The sequence below is a fragment of the Phasianus colchicus genome, chromosome 1 (assembly GCF_987193195.1).
Source record: "Phasianus colchicus chromosome 1, bPhaCol1.hap1.1, whole genome shotgun sequence".
Classification (NCBI taxonomy): Eukaryota; Metazoa; Chordata; class Aves; order Galliformes; family Phasianidae; genus Phasianus; species Phasianus colchicus.
In genome coordinates this window covers 69,122,339-69,141,961 of record NC_143436.1, presented here as the reverse complement: position 1 = coordinate 69,141,961, position 19,623 = coordinate 69,122,339, and the positions used below count along the sequence as shown (strand labels likewise).

Genomic DNA, 19,623 nt, shown 5'->3' with positions numbered 1-19,623 from the left:
CGTCCAGCCCGAACCCCATCCGTGCGCTGCCACATCCGCAGCGTTAACGAAACGAGAGCAGAGCGCACCCACCTTCAGCGGCTCGCCGCTCCTCCTCGACCCCCTCGGCGCTCCCCGCTCCTGCCTCGGCCATGGCGGGCGACCCGAGCCCCGCTCCACAGCGCCCCCGGCCCCGGCGGCATGCGGGAGGTGAACTAAGGTGAGAAGGAACGGCCCGTCCTGCCGGCCCGGGGGCGGGCACTCGGGCGCCCAGCCGGACCCCCCCCCCCGCCTCCCTGGCGCCGCCTCAGCGGAGCCGACAGCGCCGCCGTCCCCCTCCCCTCCCAGCCCGCCCGGCGCCTCGCATCTCGCGAGATTTGGGGCCGCGCGGGAGCGGGGTGAGGTCGGTCTCCTCCGGCCGCCGAGGTGAGGTGTGGTGGTAGTTCGCCTCACAGCTGCCGTGCCCGCAGGCAGGCAGGAGCGGGGAGCGAATGGCTAAAAGCCAGGATTCTCCGAGTTGCTGGGGCTGTAACTGTTTCAGGCTGGTATCAGGTGTGCGCTTTTCCCTAGTGTCATTAGAGTTGGTAGAGAACTACAAGACCACCTATCTATTCAAACCGCCGAACCTCGTCCCTCAGCGCCCCGTCTGCGCGTCCACCGCTTCCCTTTGAAGCGAGTTAACCCACAATCCTCGTTGTGTTTTGGCCCACGTCCCGGAGCGGTATCGGTGTGTGCGAACTGTGTTCTTTTAGCACGGGAACTTCAAGTTGTAAGGACTTAATGGGCTGCAGCTGCAGTGGGCGCTGGCTCCATGACAGCCCTCTACGGTTATCCTCTAAGCGATCCCACAGCGTGGCTGCTGGGACAGCAGCAATACTTGTTTTTCTCTGCAGAGCCGGTCCTGCTGTGCTGCCCCTCTCATTAGTGGTGATATTGCCTCTGCTTGCACAGTTCCAGCTCTAAGTGTGGTAGAACAAGCTCCTTACCAGAGCCACAAAATTACTCTGTACAGTAGAAACGTTCTTGGCTAAAAGTGAAAAAAATATATATGGCTCAGTACACACACACAAAAAGACCGTCTTGGTTTCAATAATAGCAAAAATGTTGTTTCCATAGGTATTTTTCATAATCGATGATGCTGAGGGAAAATAAGTATATATGAAAGCTAGTTATCTGTCCAGGTCACAATTTGCAAGCACGCAAAGGGTTAAGACAAACCTGTGAATAATAATATTGCTTTTGCAGGAGTAAGTTGCTTGAAAGGTAGTTTTCTGAACTTTTATTTTCTTCAAACGGATAGTCACATGCAGCCAAACAATGACTAGAGCTGCAGCAACAGTGCAGAAGGACTCTCATAGTAGTAAATACTTCACCACTGGTGGTAAAACTACAGGTGGTTAGGCTATTTATCAAATTACAGGAGACTGCTCACTGCTGACTTGCTTAAAATGTATGTATTTTTCAAAATAAGAAAATGGTGAAGCCTTACAAATGTTCTTATTAAAGCTTGTACCTGGCCAGGCAAAAACACACATATGTACAACAGCTCCTTCTATGTCTGTTTTATCTGTGTAGGAAAGTTAACATTTTATCTTGGAGAAGCCAGTACCTTGAAACAGAAGTCTCATCAGATCTTTGCTTCTCTGCTTCTCTCATCCCATCCAAGACAGCAGATCAGTACTGTACTTACTTTCATTGTGTGTAAACATATGTTTGCCCAAATAGTTTTAAAGACTTGAGAAAGAAGATTCTCACAGTGATGTGGGCTAAATACATTTGACCACCTATGAATTTAATGCAACGTGATTGAAAATTACTAGTTTTCATAGGTAATGATAAAGCTGGTTAAAAAGAAACAACAACAACAAAACAAACAAAAAAAAAACCCACCAGAAAACAAACATATCTTTTATTTATCATTTTCTGAGATTTATGCATAATTTAGTTGTCTAAAGTCCAAACTATGACCTTGACAAGTACTTGGTTACAGTCCTGAGCTCTGTCCTATCCATTGCAGTCTGAAGCTCCCAAGATACTTCAAGTTCTATGGCGGCTGCTCTGAAAGTAATTCCTCCTAATTTATAATGTTTGCCCACAATATCAGAGGCAGATGTTGGTGGTATGGTAGTAAGGATTGAGCCTTCCCACCAATATTCCATTACATTTTGTTGCTGCACTCATAGCTAAGCCCAAAGTGTGTTACAAATAATTTTTCTTCTGCCTTGGTCTCCTAAAGCTCTTAGCTTCCAGGTTCATCAATATCTGACTTGTATACTCTTTGACATGGCAGCCTGCAGATATAATTACACAACTGTGATTCTGACAGAAATCATCCAGCCCAAGCAGCATGGTGCTTACCAGCTTACAGGCTGATGTCAGCTTCTGACAGTCTGTAGGAGATATCATATGTAATCCAGTGTGAAGTTAGTATGGGGTAACTGGTCAGCATTTTCTTGCATAATACCGGCCAGGAAAATATTTATTTCTGCTGTAATCATACTCCTACTAAATGGGCTGGCCTTACTTCAGGCCTCTGTACTGCATGGGTACAGCATTGTGCATCTTGTACTAGTTGCTCTTGTTAGATTTGCTGTCATTTGGCTTTACTACTTTAGGTGTCTGCACAATATGCTTGCTAGATGAGGCGTGTGGAAGAACAGGGAGGGTGAACTGCTCTAGCAGAATATGCTTACCTGGCTGGGGAGCAGTGGCTTCCAGCTGGGGATGTTGATGAGCAAATGCAATTGCACTACTAGGACATTCTCCATGTATGCTTTTGCATAAGGTACTTTTCTCCCCTTTAAGTGGTACATAGTCCCGCAGTCACTATTGCAGTGCTGTATATATTCCCCCGTGCTGGTTCAGTTGGTCTTACAGAATTTGGATCAGAAAAAGCAATTACAAACCTATTCTATCCTACGTGAAAGAAAAGGCAGTGGAAAGAGCTAAAAGACAGGAACTAGTAATACCATGATGTCGTCTTTCAGAAAATCAGTACAATTTATTCACATATTTATTCAATATACAACTGATAAATCCAAGAATTTGTTCACAGGAAGCTAAAATTTCATGTGTGGCACCGCCAAAATACCTTTGCCCCAGTTTTGAAGCTAGGAGCTTCTTCTTCCAGGTTTGCATCATCGATGGACAACAAAATGTTAAGATTTCAGAAGAGTGAGTCAACCGCATTGACTGAAAATGCTTCACAGAAAATGGAAAATGGCCAGTGCTATAAAGCAAAGTGAGTAAAAGATTTAAATGGTTCCAGAAAAGTGTTTGTTAGGCTATTAAAAACAAACTCTTTCCATATGGGAACATTCAATGAGGACATTCAGAATGCAGTACACTGTTGGTTTTTTTTTTAAGTGACTCACTAGAAACAGAGCTAATGTATCTTATTTGCATGTTATTTAGTATTTTTAGTGCAACAGTAGAAATACTTGTAATTCATTGAATGCAGATCTTTTTTTTTTTTTTTTTTTTTTCAGTTTATGATATATCTGGGCCAGAAAATCAGAAAAATCCTTCAGCAATATTTCTGCCTGTCATGCTTTCATAGTATCTTTACAACCTGTGTATTTCCCCTTCTTGGTCAATGTCTGATTTCCTAGCACTTAGAAAGCTTTTATAAATGTAATACACTGCCAATTAATTATTACTGATTTTAAAATCATTTCTTAGATTTGTTTCGTATTCAGAGGTGATGGGTGGGCTTCTCATTGCATATTTCATACGTATCATACATGACAGTAACTGATGTTTTTAGCAGATAGTTAGCCTGGAGTCTTGCAAGAGTAGGATCCAAGTTTATATAAGGTCACACTTGATATAGTTTTCTCTTTTTAGGTGAGCGCTTTCCCTTGAGTAGTTTCTAGCTATAAAATAGAGAACAGAATGCTTTATGTAAGCAACAGATAACCTCTTTTTTTCACAAACAACTTATACAACGACTTGCTAAGTGGGGTAAAAATAACAATCAAACTGTTAAATAATAGCCTGTGACAGAGCAGTGAGGGAGCAGTTAAAGAGAGGTGCCTGCAGTATCCCTCCTTTTTCACGTTCTGTAGATGGTTAATAGCATCTGAAGCATAATGTGTCTTCGGGATGTGAAGAGCATTCATCAAATCAGCATTTCTCTCAGATACCATCCCAAAGAGCTGATTTCTTGGTGGATTTGCTGGGGTTAACCTTGCCCCATGCACACTGCTCTTAGGAGACCTGTTTCAGAGACAAGATGGAAAAAAATACTCTTCTGAGGGACCACCAAGAGCTGGGCCATATAGTACCACGGTGACTTAGGATGCTGCACATAAAAGATACTTAGGTGAAGGCTACCTCCTCAGAATTTAAAACCAATGTACTGAATTTACTCAGCACACCTTTAAATACAATCACAGATTTTTCATACACTTCTCTTCTAGAACTCGGGTGTTTATGGTTTCCTCTCAGACTAGAGTACTATATGGCTTGGAGTAATGTGAAGAGCAATACTTGAGTCCTGAAACATCCAATTTTTTAGACCATTTGTGAACAGGATAGCTAGTTAGAAGAATATGAATTAAAACTATTTCCAAAAAACAATATCTTTTCTAGTCTCTGGCTTATACTTTGTGGTCGTTGGTGGTCTTGGAGGTCATTGGGTTACTTTTTAGGGTATAACAAGCAATCTGTTGATTTTGCTATACATTCAATGCATTAGTAAAATGTGCCGTCATGTTGAAGCTAAAGTTCTTCCCCACATCAGGGGAGACTTTTGCTTCAAAAATTAAGTAAATGGCATAGTCACACCATAATCAGCCTATTTAAGAAAAACATATTTAAAAAATGCCCTTTAAATTATTTCCACTCAGTAACTGTTACAAAAGCCCTTCAAAGAAGCAAAAATGTAGCACGAAAGAATGCAAGCTGCACTAACACAATACAGTGAGTGAAATATATGGTTTATGGTATGCAGTATATCAGATTAGATTGTGATAGTGATATATTCTGGCTTTAAAGATCCGTAAATCACTGACAAATTCCTTGCATGAAGAAACAAGCTTCACTTGAGAACAGCTTTCAACTCCTACTTGTGCTCTCTTGTAATCTAAGCATTGGAGCAAGTAGAATGATCAATTTACTTTGAGGTTTCCTAACAAAATTAAATCAAGTCAAAAGGATATGCATTTTCAAAAGTGACTGTGTTATTTTGGAGTCCTGTCTGGCAAGGTTTGTGCCCACAATGTAATACACTTGCTTGTAAATCTCTTGCCTAAAAGTCTCTCAACCTGATGGCACCACTTTCAATTTAAAGACAAAATAAGCTTCACGTTTTAAAGAATCTTTTCATTTGTGGCAGAAATTGGTATTTTTGGAATATCTAGCAAGAACCTGATGTCTAATGTATCTGAAAAACAGTATTACTGTTACAAATCTCTACACAAGGACAAATAAAGCTGCTTAGGGAGCCGATTGAAAATGAAATTAAAATGTGCCCATAGTGTACAAGTGGCAGGCCCAGGGCTGAGTTCTGGTTCAATAGGATCCCTGACCTCCAGCACTGTTTATTCTATGGCTAGAAGAAACAAAATCCAGCTGTGAGAGCAGCATACAGCTTGCGTACAATCAGTCTTTGAGCATTTGAGCTGCATCATTTCATCCATCTTTGTCTATAGAGAAGGTTCAAATGATCTATCACAGCACTGTCTGAAAGTCATCTCCTTGGTTAAAGCAGGTTTGTTATTTGTGGTACAGATTCCTGGGCTCTTCTAGAGTTAACAGCCTTCGGGGGTCTGGAACACAAGTCTTATGAGGAATGGCTGAAGAAACTGGGATTGTTTAGTCTGGATAAGAGGAGGCTTAGGGGAGACCTTATTGTTCTCTACAACTGGTAAGAGAGCAATGTAAATATTTGAAAATATAAGCCCCCTTAAATCTGGGCGACTAAGTCAAGAGAGAATTAACTGAAAGCAGAGCCTCTTGATGTTGAATGCTGTTGGCCCTGTTTGTCCAGTGTTACTGAGCTGAAGTACACTGACTGAGGGGAACACATCCATCATTCACTGACTGAACTTGGCAAAGCAAGGAGTTGTGCTGAACTGTCTGCTTCCTAAGACGTGCATAGCCAGTGTTTGGGCTCAGCCTAGGTCAAATCCAACAGTGATCCACTATGCTTTCTCAGGACAATGCATTTAAAGAGATTGTACATTTTGTGAAGCTTCCTTGAGGCATCAGTTTAATATTGTTTATCAAACAACATAGGTAATATTTTCTTCTTGAATAGTGGAAGTACCATGCAAGTCTCTCAAGTTTGTCTTTGAAGCCAAAAGGCATCTTCTTGATGTACTGGTTTTCAGCGGATTGAAATCTATAGAGAGCAAAATCTTTTTGTCTCTTTTCTAAAGAACACAAAAGCATGGCATCAGCAAACAGCTTGCTTTTGAAACCATACTTATTCCCTGATTTCTCTGTGCTTTAGATAGGGATCTTTTGCTGACATCAGTGGAAACTGGTTAGGAGCTCAAAGGCAGCCTACTGGACTGAAAACCTTGAGATGCGTTGTCTAGTTTAATGGTGATTCACTCTGACCTGACCAAACAGTCATGGGATGTTTTTATCTGATCTTTTATTATTAAAGACCAATGCAGGGAAATCAGCACCCGAGATGAGTAGAGCCACTGCAGCATTTGGGTAAGGCACTGGAGAAGTTATGTTCATATTGCTGTCACCTTTTCAGCCCTTAGCTTTGCAGGTGGCCACACGTGTGTGGCTATTCTGTGTGTGTGTGGTGGGGTGCAGGGCAGCAGCAAGGCACCTACCTCCCCTTTGAGCTCTATGAGTCTCAGCTCCCACATCCATAACAGATTCTGCCTAGATCCCTGGAAGGAAACAATGTATTAGGCACTCTTGGTGTGTATGCAACACTTGCTGTCTGTAATTGCTGTTTCTTTTTCCCAAACATGGAAACAGAGGCGGTGGTTACACCCTGCATTTACACAACAGCCTCAACATTACAGCTCATCTGTGATCAGTTCCCCTTTCAACATCTTCTGGTTTCAGGGGAGGTGCAGAAGCAACGGCAAAGATTTGGTCTTTGCCAGAGGGAAGGCAGGGAAGGAGATGTGGAGAGGAAGGGGCTGCTACCAGTGGAAGGTGGGCTACCTGGGGACAATGCAGATGCCACACACGTGTTCCTACAGGAGAACAAAGCCACAGCAGATGGTGGTTAACTAGAAACAGATTAAAACAGCTGATACAAAAACAAGACGGGCTTGGAGAGTTGCTTGCAATCAGAGACAAGCTGTCCCTAGGTGAGCTCTGACTCAACTGAGAAATGAGAAACCTGGGTTAATTTCCCTGAGCACGAGAAACTTCAAACCTATGTGCTCCATTTCCCTGGAAAACAGCAATCTCTGTGCTATCAGCTCATCTGGAGAAGTGATGGGAGGAGGAGGTAGTGGTGAGATGAATATAGATTCAATTTCCCTCATAGTAATTAACTGCAGTAGTGTTCTGTGCAACAAAGCATACAAATGCCAGGGCCAAGAGCAGTAGCAGCAAGTAGGAGGCAGTGGGACTATATTATGTTTTGCTTCATGTTGGAGGTACTCAGTTCCAGCATAGGGTTCTGTGTGACAGGCCCTGCTCTGTGGAATAGTTCTCCACTTGGGACTAAAACTGCAATAATTGGAGATAATAACTATATTTTTAAAAAATTCTGAAGAAAAAATGAGCGGAAAAAAAAAAAAAAAAAACAGGCTAAAAGCACAAGGGAGGAGAAAATTAAACTGGTAATTTAGAATATAATGAATTCTTTAAATTCTTAGACTTCAGGGTCATTACCACTGACAAAAACTGTGCTCATTCTATTACGTTAATGTGCCCTTCTCCAGCACCGAGCTGCCTCAGAAGCTGATGGAGCAGGTATCTCTCAGACACAAGCTCTTTAGACAGACTCGTTCTTAGCAGAGCCCAGCACAACTGACAGTTACAGTGCACTGGCATGCACGTTTCAAACCACCTTCCATTCGTGAAATTCAGTGGATACGCACTTTAGAACCTCTGAGATAACCCAAGGTTACATCCAGAATAAATTAAAAAAAAAAAGCCTTAAATAAGTACATTAAGCACTGCTGGAATAGTGAATCCTTTTTAATCCAAAGCTGGGAACCACTGCTGCCATCACACCCCACAGCAACACAAAATGCCAGGATATTCCTACTTTATCTCTTCATAGGAAGGTTGTCAGAAAGACATTTTATTGTCTAAATCATAAACCTTTTGCTTACAAGGCACACTTTATTCGAGATGAAATATGCACATCAGATATTTGCAGTATTGTTTTATAAACACTATATACTATTTTCTTAAGTATTTAATTTTAAAAGTGTTTTCGCACATGCTAAGGCTCAGCCTTTTTATTTGTTATTAAAGTGCTATATTTTTCAGAAATAGTGGATTTGGAAATGCAAGAAGAGAAAGAATGCAGCCTCAGTGCAAGATAACAGTTAATGCCAGAAGAGTGTAATCCCATTAAAGAGAATTTGTAAGATTCTGTCTGAATTGCATTAACTTGGTGAGAGCAGCATTCTTCAAGTGGAGGGCACTCACTGGAGGGCTGCAGAGGAAGCCACTCATCAGGTGTCAGCTCCAATTTGCTTTCAGCTGCTCAGCCCCATAAGTGTTTTATGGGACCGTGTCACAACTGCTCTAAAGTCAGGAAGGAATTGGGAGCAGTAGGACAAGAATGTTTCTGTAGTACAACTGTCTGTGGAAGCCTTTCTTGGCTAAATTACAGTCTGTAGGGAAGGAGAGAAGAAGCCTCTAGGGAAGAACAGTAACCCTTTTAGAAGCAGCTTTGTGTGGCTGCAGTTGGTACAAGCCGGGTAATTTTTGCTGCTCGAACATCTGACTGAAATGGTGACATGGGGTTTCCATGGGAAAATCCAGTGGGATTCAAGATGAGAATACACAAAGCAGTGTCTCCACTCCTTAGAAGTCTGCTGTTCTGGAAGAGAAACAATCCCAGCACTTGTGTAAAAAAATAAAAACTGCAACTCTACAAAAAGAATGCTACTTTTATTTTCAAATGCTGTAAAAAGCCTCATATAAATTTTTATAATGCTTCTATGTAACTTTCCCAACCACAACTAATGAAATAGTCTAGGAAAAATATAGCAGTTGCCATTTTGACTCCAAGAACAAGCTGCTGTAATATATCAACATTAAAATGACAAAGTACAGTATGTTACAATGCTTGCAATTGCTCATGTTATTGAAAAAGTGAGAGCACTTCCTAAGCATTACAGTATAACTGGGCTAAACAGCACTATTCCCTACTTGCTGTCGCAGAGGAAAGTCACCTCATTACAAGGAGCCAACACAACGCCCTTGTACTGCTTATGCCCATTCCTCTTGGTAGAGCAGAGAGCTTCCAGCAAGCCTCTTTGCACTTAGGTGAATTCACCCACATCATGCTGTTATTCCATACTGTATCCGACGACTCAGGTGTTTGACAATTGACCTATAAAAATAACACTTACGTAACTCTCCAGCAAGGCAAATTTAACAGTGCAAATGCAGTATCAACAATATTTGATTTGTGAATGCTGGCAATTTTTTAAAAACTCCTTTTGTACGTGAAACAACCTGCGCTGCCGTTCTGTAGCCAAGGCCAGGCGCTCATGCCGATTAGAGATGGAACAAAGTGCAAAAGCTCGGCTGTGTTTTCCGATCCAAACTTCCTCCTCCGTTTTGGCGTGTTCAGATCCAGAATTTGGATTCAGGCTCATTACTTCCACTGACGCACTCGAGTTTTTCCTGCTGCAATCTCCCCAGCAAACCTCTGATAACAATTTGCATACATAAATCCACATTTAGACAAAGTTAACAACGCTCACTTCCAGAAAATAAATTTGGACATGGTTGCAATCATCAAGCCATTTCAGGATCTTTGGTACTCCAAGAATACAAAAAATAAATGGCACAGTGACAAACATCACCAAAGGAAGAAAATAAAAACAACCATCCAAACAAATAAGACAAAAAGAACAAAGCAAGAGATATGTCGCACTTCCATTTTTTGAAAGCCAGTGTAAATTAACCTTCTGTTCTCTTCAATCTATTACAGTGTCACAGTTTTATCTTTAAAAAAATTCTATATTCCTAAAAGCAGTAGTTAATATTTTGTTTAACTCGACTTATCGATTAAAATAACGCTATGTTTTCAAAAAAATAAATTCAACTACCACGATACAGGAGTTTATGCTAAGTAGGCTGCAGGCTGTTTCCCGAAGGATGTAACTCCTATGTGAGCACTGATATGATTAACCGTCCTCCATTTTAAATGCTTATTATCTTTAGTGTTACGAGTATAAGGATTGAGCTTTTTCCCAAGTTTGTAAACCAGTGAATATGTACAGACACAGTTGTATCATAGATAGCTTTAAATTAAATGTGTGTTTATTTGCCCTCCCTCAAGCCCCCACAGGAAAAAAAAAAATGACCAGTATTACTGAGTATTTGTAGTTCCCATGAAATTTATCTTGTCTTAGCAAGCTCAAGCAAAGGCCTCTTTGTATGTTATGCATATAGGGTAACTGTGGTCTTTTGAAATGCAGTGCTCACAGGAATTCCATTTCTGGTGCATAGAGCCCCCAAAATGAGACTGGAAATGAAAATGGAGAAAAATTCTCATTGGAATAGCAGTATCCTTTGGGGCCAAGTTTGTGCCTTGTATATATTCTGCCCAAGATCCTCTTTCTTGGTGGAATAGATCAAATATCAGACAAATAATTTCCTTTTCTTAGATGCCTCAGAAGCTGCAAGAGCACTGGCAGAAAGACATCCCAAAGTACAGAAGTGGATTTAAGCGAGCTGCTGATTTTGGACAGCCTCTGAATGGATTCAAGTTGACTCTCACTACATTAACATGGCTAAGAACAACACTGTAGAATTCCAGAAGGATCTTGTTCCAATAGCAGTAAAGTGATGTTAATTATCCTAAGTTTTGGAAAGAAAAGAAATGGGAGATGGCTTAAATTGAACATTTAGACAAAGTTTAGCTTAGCCATAAGGTAACACAATACTTTGCAAATTGGGTGGACTTTAACACACTGGTTACTCTTCTTCAATGAACTGCAGACTAAATTTTTTTGTAGAAAATCAGCGTAAGTGTCAGATGCTTGACAGGAGATAAAATATTGGAGTACAGATTACTGAAGCCCTTGAAGAACATAATAACTGTTGGATCGGGGAAGAGTACACACAGGTCAGTAAGCCACTGATGCACAGAAACCTTTCTGGCAAATTGAATTTTATGCAACAGATGAGCACTACACAGTAAGCTTTTGAAGCATACAAATAATTCAGAACAGCTGACACCATGGTGCCTAACAGCAATAAATATTTCTGTGATAGCTTTATAAATAGTCACTTCCATTTTGCTGTGAAAGTCAGTCTGCTGGAGTCCTCCCTACCACATGCCAAAACATCCTGCGCTTCATTCTGATGGGCGTTGAGAGGCCTCCAGAGTGCTTTTCATTGCATCCAGGGGAAGAATGCAGCAATAGTGACTCTGCTTGTTCAATCACTGGTCAATTGTTCATCGCTGTAAGCCTTTTGTAACCAGAAAATGACATCAAAGATCTCTACTGTATTGAGACAGATTCAAAGCAATACAGATAATATGCTAGTATAAGCAGAGATGTAAAATTTGCCAGCAACTAGATACCGGCAAGCTGTTAAAGGAATGCTGTTTGGCTCTGAATGACTTCTAAGCTGATGAGCAAAATCTCAGCCAGTACACAGGAGGCTCTGCTTCCATTTGCTTGACTCATCTTTGCTGTCAGTTTGTCACCAGCTTGCAGACTGAGAGTAATGGTAGTATATGCTCCACCTGATTCAGTCATGGTTGGTTGTTTTCTGGTAACTGGACTTCAAACCCAGCTGATCCCTTGTAACCTCATGGTTCACTTTAGGGAGAGACATGAGAAGATGACGGAGCCTACAGGACAGAGTCCAACAGGGCACTCCACTTCCTTTGGCTTGGCAGAGGCTGCTACAGGTATTCCGGAAAGAGAAGGGTACAGCAATATCCCTTCTGTCTGGAACTTCTTATGGAGATGAAAAAAGAAAAAGCAGCAATTTCATCACAGAACAAGTTTTTCTCGGATAGAAAAGGATGTTTAAATTCTCAGCAGCAAAAAGATGACCTGTCTCAAAAATGAAGCAAGAACACAATCCTGGAAATGGCTGCCTTTTCAGAACTTGATGTCTGAAAAAAGTTCCACTGTTAAGAGTCTTTATTGTTGTTCCTGTTTCTCTTCTGAATTTGCCAACACGTACAATCATCATAAACAGTAACATCATCTTCAATAACAGGGCCCACCAACTATCATTTAAAGCAGATCAAAGGGACCATCTCCCTGCCCACATCCCACAGAACATGGGATGATCTGATCATGAAACCCTCCAGCAGGGAGGAGGATCGACACTGGAGAGTGTGCCAGTAGGCCCCACAGGACACTGCTATTTAAAATATTCCACTGCTGCCACACTCGTGGGACAACTGCAGACCACAACTGGAATACCCTTAGAGCCACTGCTCAGAGAATTTTGAAAATGTGGGCAATGGTTTTTTATACTGCATACCTAAAACCCACCAGGTGAGCAGTGTAACGACAATGCTGCATAAAATGATATGTTTTACTCCTGGGTGGATTAAATGGGTTACAGTACAAACAAAGCCACAGTACAGAGGCATAATTAATTGTTATACACACATAGGCAGTGCAGTTACAAAGGGATGTATGGTTCCTTTTATTCCAGTACCTTTGTATAATAAAGTTAACAAAAATATTCAAATATTAAAAAAAAAAAAAAAAAAAAAAAGCCAGCTGGCACTGCCAACTAATTCCTGTAGTAGTAGTAGTCTTAGAAATCCTAATCCTGTAGAATTTCCTTGTGAAACTGATGCGCACCAGAGTCAATATATTGATAACTAATGCCAAGCAGGTCTGGTGATGCAGCTACCTGAGGTTTGTAATTTTTGTTTTTTGTGGGTTTGTGTTTAGTTTCACAACTTCCCAGCTTTCATGTAGGTAGGGATCGAGCCACGCTGAGTGAGCCCTTCAAACCTCTTGTAGGTATAATTGAGGAAAACCCAGTCTTTGGATTTGTAGTCAGGTTCCGTTGTGTTTGGCACTAGAATTCAGATACAAAAATAAAAACAAAACAAAATTAAGAAGTGTTGCTTCCAAGATGTCATAGAATCATAGAATGGCTTGGGTTGGAAGGGGCCTCAAGGATCATCAAGCTCCAAACCTCCTGCCTCAGTGTTGCCACCCACTAGACCAGGCTGCCCAGGGCCCCATCCAACTTGGCCTTGAACACCTCCAGTGATGAGCACCCACAACTTCTCCAGGCAACCTGCTCCAGCACCTCACCTCACTCTCAGTGAAAATCTTCCCCTGACATCTAATCTAACTCTCCCCTCCTTTAGTTGAAAACCATTTCCCCTTGTCCTATTACTATCTATCTCTGTAAAAAGTTGATTTCCTTCCTGTTTATAATCTCCCTTTAAATATTGCAAAGTTGTAATGAGAAAGAGAGCCTGCAAGCACAGCAGTTCTTGCAGGTGAAGCAAGAAGGCCTCATCAACAGGCTTCCCTGTGCAGTCCGAATGCAGGTATACACATAGTGTTATCCCCCCTGGAAACATAAGAAAAAAATTTCCAATTTTCCAAGTTCTTCCAAAAGAACAATGCACATCGAGCACATGTTCCTATTTTAGGATGTCTGCCCTGCTTACAGCTCCCACAAGGTTCAGCCAGCAGGGGATCTGGTCACGTTCTATCTGTGAGCAGCCCACACAGCTGGTGTGCTGATCACTGGCATTCTCTGCAGTGGGCTCCTATATTTAGCACTCAGATTGCTGCTCTTAGAGTTCTGCAACAGCATGTTCAACACTGGGTGCCAAAAACGCTGATACTCAAGTGAGCATTTGGTTATCTGGATCTACAGTAACATTTTCAGTAACACAATGCATCTGAGATGCCAAAACCAATACAAATATACTTCACATTATCTAAATATGGATTTCAGTAGCTAACAAGAACTGGAGATCAACTGTTTTTGCACTGAAAAGACAAATTTCTACGCCATTAAATAAAAGCCATCTCAGAAAAAATAGCCTTCAATTCTTGCAGATGTTTGCACATCTGCACCTATTTGACAGAAATTAATCATTGTTATATATCTATCTTTAATCTGTTAATAATTAATTGAAAACAGCGGGAACTAAAGAATTAGGCATGTCAGCCAATCAGGCCTTTCATATATAACAATTTTCTACTATTCCACAATAGAAATTAACAATTAAAAAAATACCTAAATGATCTGTAGAGCCACTCTGGCTTATAAATCATTATGTTAAGTAATCATCTGTCTGAATTTTTTTGCCCAAAAATACGTTCACTTTTATGTTTGGCATAAAATTAAGAAAAAAAAGTTAAAGTAAAAAAAATCTGCACTGATCTGCTCTTGGTCAGACTTTGTTTATATCACATGGTTGAAAACTGTACAGTTTTTCAATGCTCACTATATATACAAACCATTTACTAATAAATGGGTGTTACAATCTTTCCTCTCTCCCTCCCCCAAAGTCTTACGGAGATAGAAGCTATGACAAATCATAGGTTAACATCTATTTTTGAAAGAAAATCTCTAGATGAAGCCTGTATATTAACTTGGTTAGGGTATCAGAAAAATGAACATTAACAAGAACAAATGAACCCAAGGAGTATTCTGGCAAGCTGTAGACAGAAATTTGGAATTTACAATGGTAGCCTCACCTGGCTGTAAAATATCAGATTCAGGAAATTCATCGAAGTTGGACGTATCATCAATACTTTTGATTTCTATTGGAATTGCAGCTGGTCTTTCCCTGTAAGCAAACAAATGGCAGAATAGTGAATGTTAGGAAAAACACATGAAGTTCCAGCTTTGTTTAATTTAGATTTTTACAGCTGCAACAGCCTTTCAATTTAAAAAGCAAAGGTTCCATTCAATCCTTGAAAGATGCCAATTTTCTGACATCACAAGAAGGTTTACTGGTTTCCTAGCATCAGCATCCTCTTGGCAAAGCTGAGGAAAACATGCTTTTCCATTAGCTGAAACAGCATTCCACCCTCATCTGCCATACAGCTATCGGTGTGATCTTTGATGTCACCAAGAACCACTGTGGTTACCTTGATTGCATGGATCCAGCCTACCCCGCTGAGCAGGATTTTACTTGCATTTGAAGCCATTAGACACGTTGCTTTACAATTCCATGGAACTCATCCAAATACCTTTCAGCTGTAGCTCTTGCTTCTGATGCCAGCATCTCTCATCCAAAATGAGTTGACTGACATGCTGCTGCTTTATTAACTTGACACTCAGAACTTTTAAGGTAGCTTTTAAAGCTACTGAAATGATCTATCCCACAAAAACATTAAAACTGGAAAATGGCACTGTGGGAGAGTTATTAATTTATAAGTGTAAACTTATTATAACCATAATTATTACAATTACCATTACATCCACTTCTGGGTGGAATGAGGAAACTTTTTTTTGCCAGATTGCCAAATGTGACATGAACAAATACGTCACTGCTTTTGCTGCTCATTAATGTCTTTCACATAAATGAAGCTTTCCACACCAGAGGAAATGAGAAGAGCTGGACAACCACATTCTTACTGTATGGATTGTCATGAGCAAAAACACAGCATTACTGGAAGAGCCATCCCAGGAAATTTGGGCATTTCTGAGACTCCTCACAACAGTAAAAATCTGATGAGATCTATGAATGCCAGCACAGCCTGAAAACCTTGATTGTCAGGAGGTGCATTTCAAAATGAGAATTTGCCATCACAGTGCATGAAATTCTTGCTGTCATGACTTCCATGTTTTCTATAAAAGGTGTACCTGATATGTCCCCAGTCCACCCCTTCAAAAAACGGATGACTCTTAATTTCCTCCACTCCATTACTACCAATTCTGTTTTCTGAATCGGTACAAAACCTGAAAAGGTAGAAAAAATAAAGAGAACATTACAATAAAGGCTGGCAGATGCAAAAGAAAATAAAAGTGTCATGGTATCAAGGAATCTTAGCAAACTGCTTAAAAGTGTTGCATCTCCTGGTTAATGTAAAAGCAGCCAATTGCCCCTAGGACAAACTTTGCACTAACAGCCAGACTAGGTCTCAAGCTTTGTCAGATCTTACTTAGTTTGGTTTTATCTCTATCAATACAGGAATTTTGCTTTGTCTAAAACTTACTTTAGGCTCAAATAACCTCTGTCTAATGCATCCAAGCTGTATTGAACAAAGTATACATTGAGATCTCTGGTGCCTCACCTACTGTTTTGACCTTGTTGTAGTAAACTGCCCATTAACTAAAGATATTTTTAAATTCAGCTTTCCGTAGCTTCTTGAAATTGTGTGATTTTACACTTAAGTAGCTCCTTCCACATACAGGAAAAAAAAGCCTAAATGTAAATAGTGTCACGGGCATAAATTGATCTAGTTAACTCTAGTTAATAGTCTTGGCATAACTAAATCCAGAAGCCAATCTGCAAGACACGCTAACAAGATATTAAAATATCTCAAACTGTCCTGAATACAGCCAGAGAACAAGGGAGAAATCCCCAGCAGTAATACTCTGTGCTCTTCACAGCACAGAACTCAGGATGCTGACAGCATCAAGGAGAGGTTAAGCAAAAACAACAGAGAAACAGATACAAAAAACATAATTAAATTGTTATATACAAAATTATGAATAAGGATTAGCAATAATTAAATAATTTGAACTGTATTAGTATCGCTAACTGGATTACAAATAACTATTGATTGTATCTGTTATGTTAGCTATGTGCAACTGGAGCACTGTTTGGACTAATAACAAATTCTAGTTCTTGGCTCTACCTAAAAAAGTGCATTCCTCTTTTTGCCAGTAATAAAACTGTGTAAGCTTGTAATATTTTCTTTGAAAAAATAAAATAAATCAAGGCCATAAAGCATCTGCCCCTCCAAATCTGCCAGGTCTAGAACATTTCTGCCTGACTTTAATGACATCAAAACCCCTCCCAAAAATTCAACACAAGCTGCATGGATGAAAAACTAGCATTTTGGAAAGCAACAAGTAAATTCAAAATAGTCAGAAATTTCTTTCAGTGCATTAAGTGTTGGTGAATGGCTGTTTTTCTTAGTCCCTGAGAAGACAAAAATATTGTTTGATAATCACTAATTTTTTTTCCCCAGTGTGCTCCATTTCTCCTGATACAGTAGTGCAGATCAAGATTGTTATACCTTATTCCTTCATGTTACCCAAGTGGCAATAGGGAAAACACTGAAAAAATCCATCAAGGAAGGTGACAGAGAAGAAACCAATTTTCCCTCCAACCTACAGCTTCCTTTGTACAGGACAGAGTTAACCTAATGGAAGATGATTACGTGTAAGTGAGTGGTCAGAAGTGAGCTCTTGATACTGACCTTAGAATTAAATCCTTTGCTTTCTCTGAAATGGGTACCTCTGGAGGAAATACCAAAGTTTCTTTCCAGTTCATAACTTTCCTGTAAGTTTCTTGTGGTGTTTCTGAGCAGAAAGGTGGATACCCTGCAAAAACGGGACATTAAACAAACAAACAGGCTTATAACTGCATACACCTGCACTACGTGGGAGATCAGACTGGGTGAACTGATGGACCCAGTCACCTCTGAACCATCTGAATGATTCTTAGGTTGTGCTTTTTAACTTACCTATTAGCATTTCATACATAATCACTCCCAAAGACCACCAGTCACATAGTTTGTTGTACCCAGTCTGCATAAATACTTCTGGTGCAATGTAATCTGGGGTCCCAACAGTAGAATATGCCTGGAAAATAGAATAAGCTCTTAAATAAATGAATACTATATTTTTACACTTTGCAAAAATCTCTTCCTGGGGATTCACAGGAATCTTATTATGTGCGTGGACAAGAGGGCTGAATTTGACAATTCAAGATATCTAAAGTCCCAAGAGCATTATTCTACATGAGTAAGCACAGATGCAGAGTGAATGTTGAATCTTGGAAGTAAATGGAAGTCATCCTCCTGAATACGAAGAAAAATAAGAGTTCCAAAACTTGAAAATGGAGATTTTTGAGACTTTTGCAAACTGCTGTTCTCCAGAAATCACAAGGATGGTTGAAACTCTGAAAATCCCATGGCTGAGAGATGCTTCTGTCTGATTTAGTTAATGCTGGAATTCCCTTTATTACCTGGCCATCCTGCACTATAAACACAGATGGCACCACTCCAGTGCACCACTCTCCACTGCCCTTCCATAACACTCATTAAAATAGTCACAGCCCTGAAAACAAGCAGATGAACCAATCCAGCTGATGCTCATCCTACTCTTTGCTAGTCTTCAACCCGAACCACTAGAGCACCTTGATTTAAACACAATTTTGAGAGCTTGAAGAGAGCTACGTCTATAAGAGATGAAGGCCTTCCAGATTTAAAAAACATAAAACAGTAGAGTTAATGCCTGTTTTTTATTTATTGTTTTCTATAAATAGCTTGAAAGAAAAAAAAACCACATGATTTTTATGAACTTACCAGCTGTCTCCTGTTTTTCTTCCATGTTTCTGCTTTCCTCTTTGAGTTCATATTCTGAAATGCTAGTTCAGAAAATAGTAGATATTAAATGCATTTGTAAAGTAAAAGACCGATAGCAGTGCTTATTTGAAAACAGAATATTTTCTACCTTTAGAATGCTTTTTTCTAGGATTAAAACTTCATTGTCATTGGAGACAGGAAAAGAACCACAAATAACTACCATCCAATTTGCAGCTGAAAATCACGTGAAACTGAAATTCTACGTTAGCATTTGCTAAGAATTTTACAGATTGATCTGAGATCAGCCACCCTTATTGCTGCAGTTGGTAGAGTGCAGATAAGATATGATAACAGAAACTGGCAATGTTTTGTAAACAACATTTTGTAGACAACAAGAGAGAATCCAAGAAGTACTGCCAAAGAATTTTACGATTGTTGTCATGGCAAACAGATGAACAACTTCACTCTTCTAAGGTTTGATGTGACTGTTACTGACCTCAGTAAGCCAGCACATGAAACCCATGTCCAATCTGAGAATTCAGACTGCATTACAATACAGACACATTACATTATGCCCATATGCATTTTACACAAATGTACAAAGACATATTAGCACTGCAGAAAGCATAATTTCTTTTCTATGAAATGCTTCCATATCCTGGAAAATATGCATTTCCAGACTTCCAACTCCATGCTATCAGCACGACTAATCATGCTTAACACAGCAGAAATAAAAGATGATGTGGTACAGCTGCAGCTAACAATCATTTAAATGTTTACCTAGGACAACTTATACTTACAGAAGTCACTTGGTGGGTTATGTGTAAGGTTCCTGTAGAACTCAGTTCTGTGAGCTTTCTTTAAACCCGTGCATAGCCCAAAATCAGAGAGTTTTACATGACCCTAAAAAACACCAAAGATGATTAAAAAAATAATTTAGAAAGGTAGTTCTCAAAAAAAAAAAAAAAAAAAAAAAAAAAAAAAAAAAAAGCAAACTGTTTTCATAACTGTACTTGTCTTCTTC

At 40.0% G+C, this 19,623-nt stretch overlaps 2 protein-coding genes and 1 long non-coding RNA gene across 8 annotated transcripts in view; 1 reads left to right on the top strand and 2 right to left on the bottom strand.

Annotated features, from left to right (window-relative positions):
- Window positions 1–293, bottom strand: part of BMAL2 (basic helix-loop-helix ARNT like 2) — a 37,362-nt gene extending 37,069 nt beyond the window's left edge. For 2 of the 5 annotated variants that reach the window (XM_090146779.1, XM_090146788.1), the window contains exon 1: window positions 73–292. In XM_090146779.1, the coding sequence (XP_090002905.1) occupies window positions 73–133 (61 nt within the window). In that variant the 5' untranslated portion in view covers window positions 134–292. Of the gene's footprint in view, window positions 1–72 lie in introns of all 5 variants that reach the window. The other 3 variants (XM_090146793.1, XM_031597182.2, XM_031597183.2) reach the window with 3 other exon arrangements.
- LOC149919703 (uncharacterized) lies at window positions 113–8,599 on the top strand. The gene is made up of 3 exons (XR_016469390.1): window positions 113–199; window positions 3,110–3,220; window positions 8,407–8,599. It is a non-coding gene; the product is annotated as an uncharacterized LOC149919703 (long non-coding RNA).
- A 416-nt stretch (window positions 8,600–9,015) lies between these two features.
- STK38L (serine/threonine kinase 38 like) overlaps window positions 9,016–19,623 on the bottom strand; it is a 44,644-nt gene continuing 34,036 nt past the window's right edge. For both annotated transcript variants that reach the window (XM_090146802.1, XM_090146808.1), the window contains exons 8-14: window positions 19,400–19,502; window positions 18,600–18,661; window positions 17,757–17,874; window positions 17,490–17,613; window positions 15,925–16,020; window positions 14,811–14,902; window positions 9,016–13,161 (exon numbers count right to left, since the gene is read on the bottom strand). In XM_090146802.1, coding sequence (XP_090002928.1) covers window positions 13,034–13,161; window positions 14,811–14,902; window positions 15,925–16,020; window positions 17,490–17,613; window positions 17,757–17,874; window positions 18,600–18,661; window positions 19,400–19,502 — 723 coding nt within the window. In that variant the 3' untranslated portion in view covers window positions 9,016–13,033. The remainder of the gene's footprint in view (window positions 13,162–14,810; window positions 14,903–15,924; window positions 16,021–17,489; window positions 17,614–17,756; window positions 17,875–18,599; window positions 18,662–19,399; window positions 19,503–19,623) is intronic.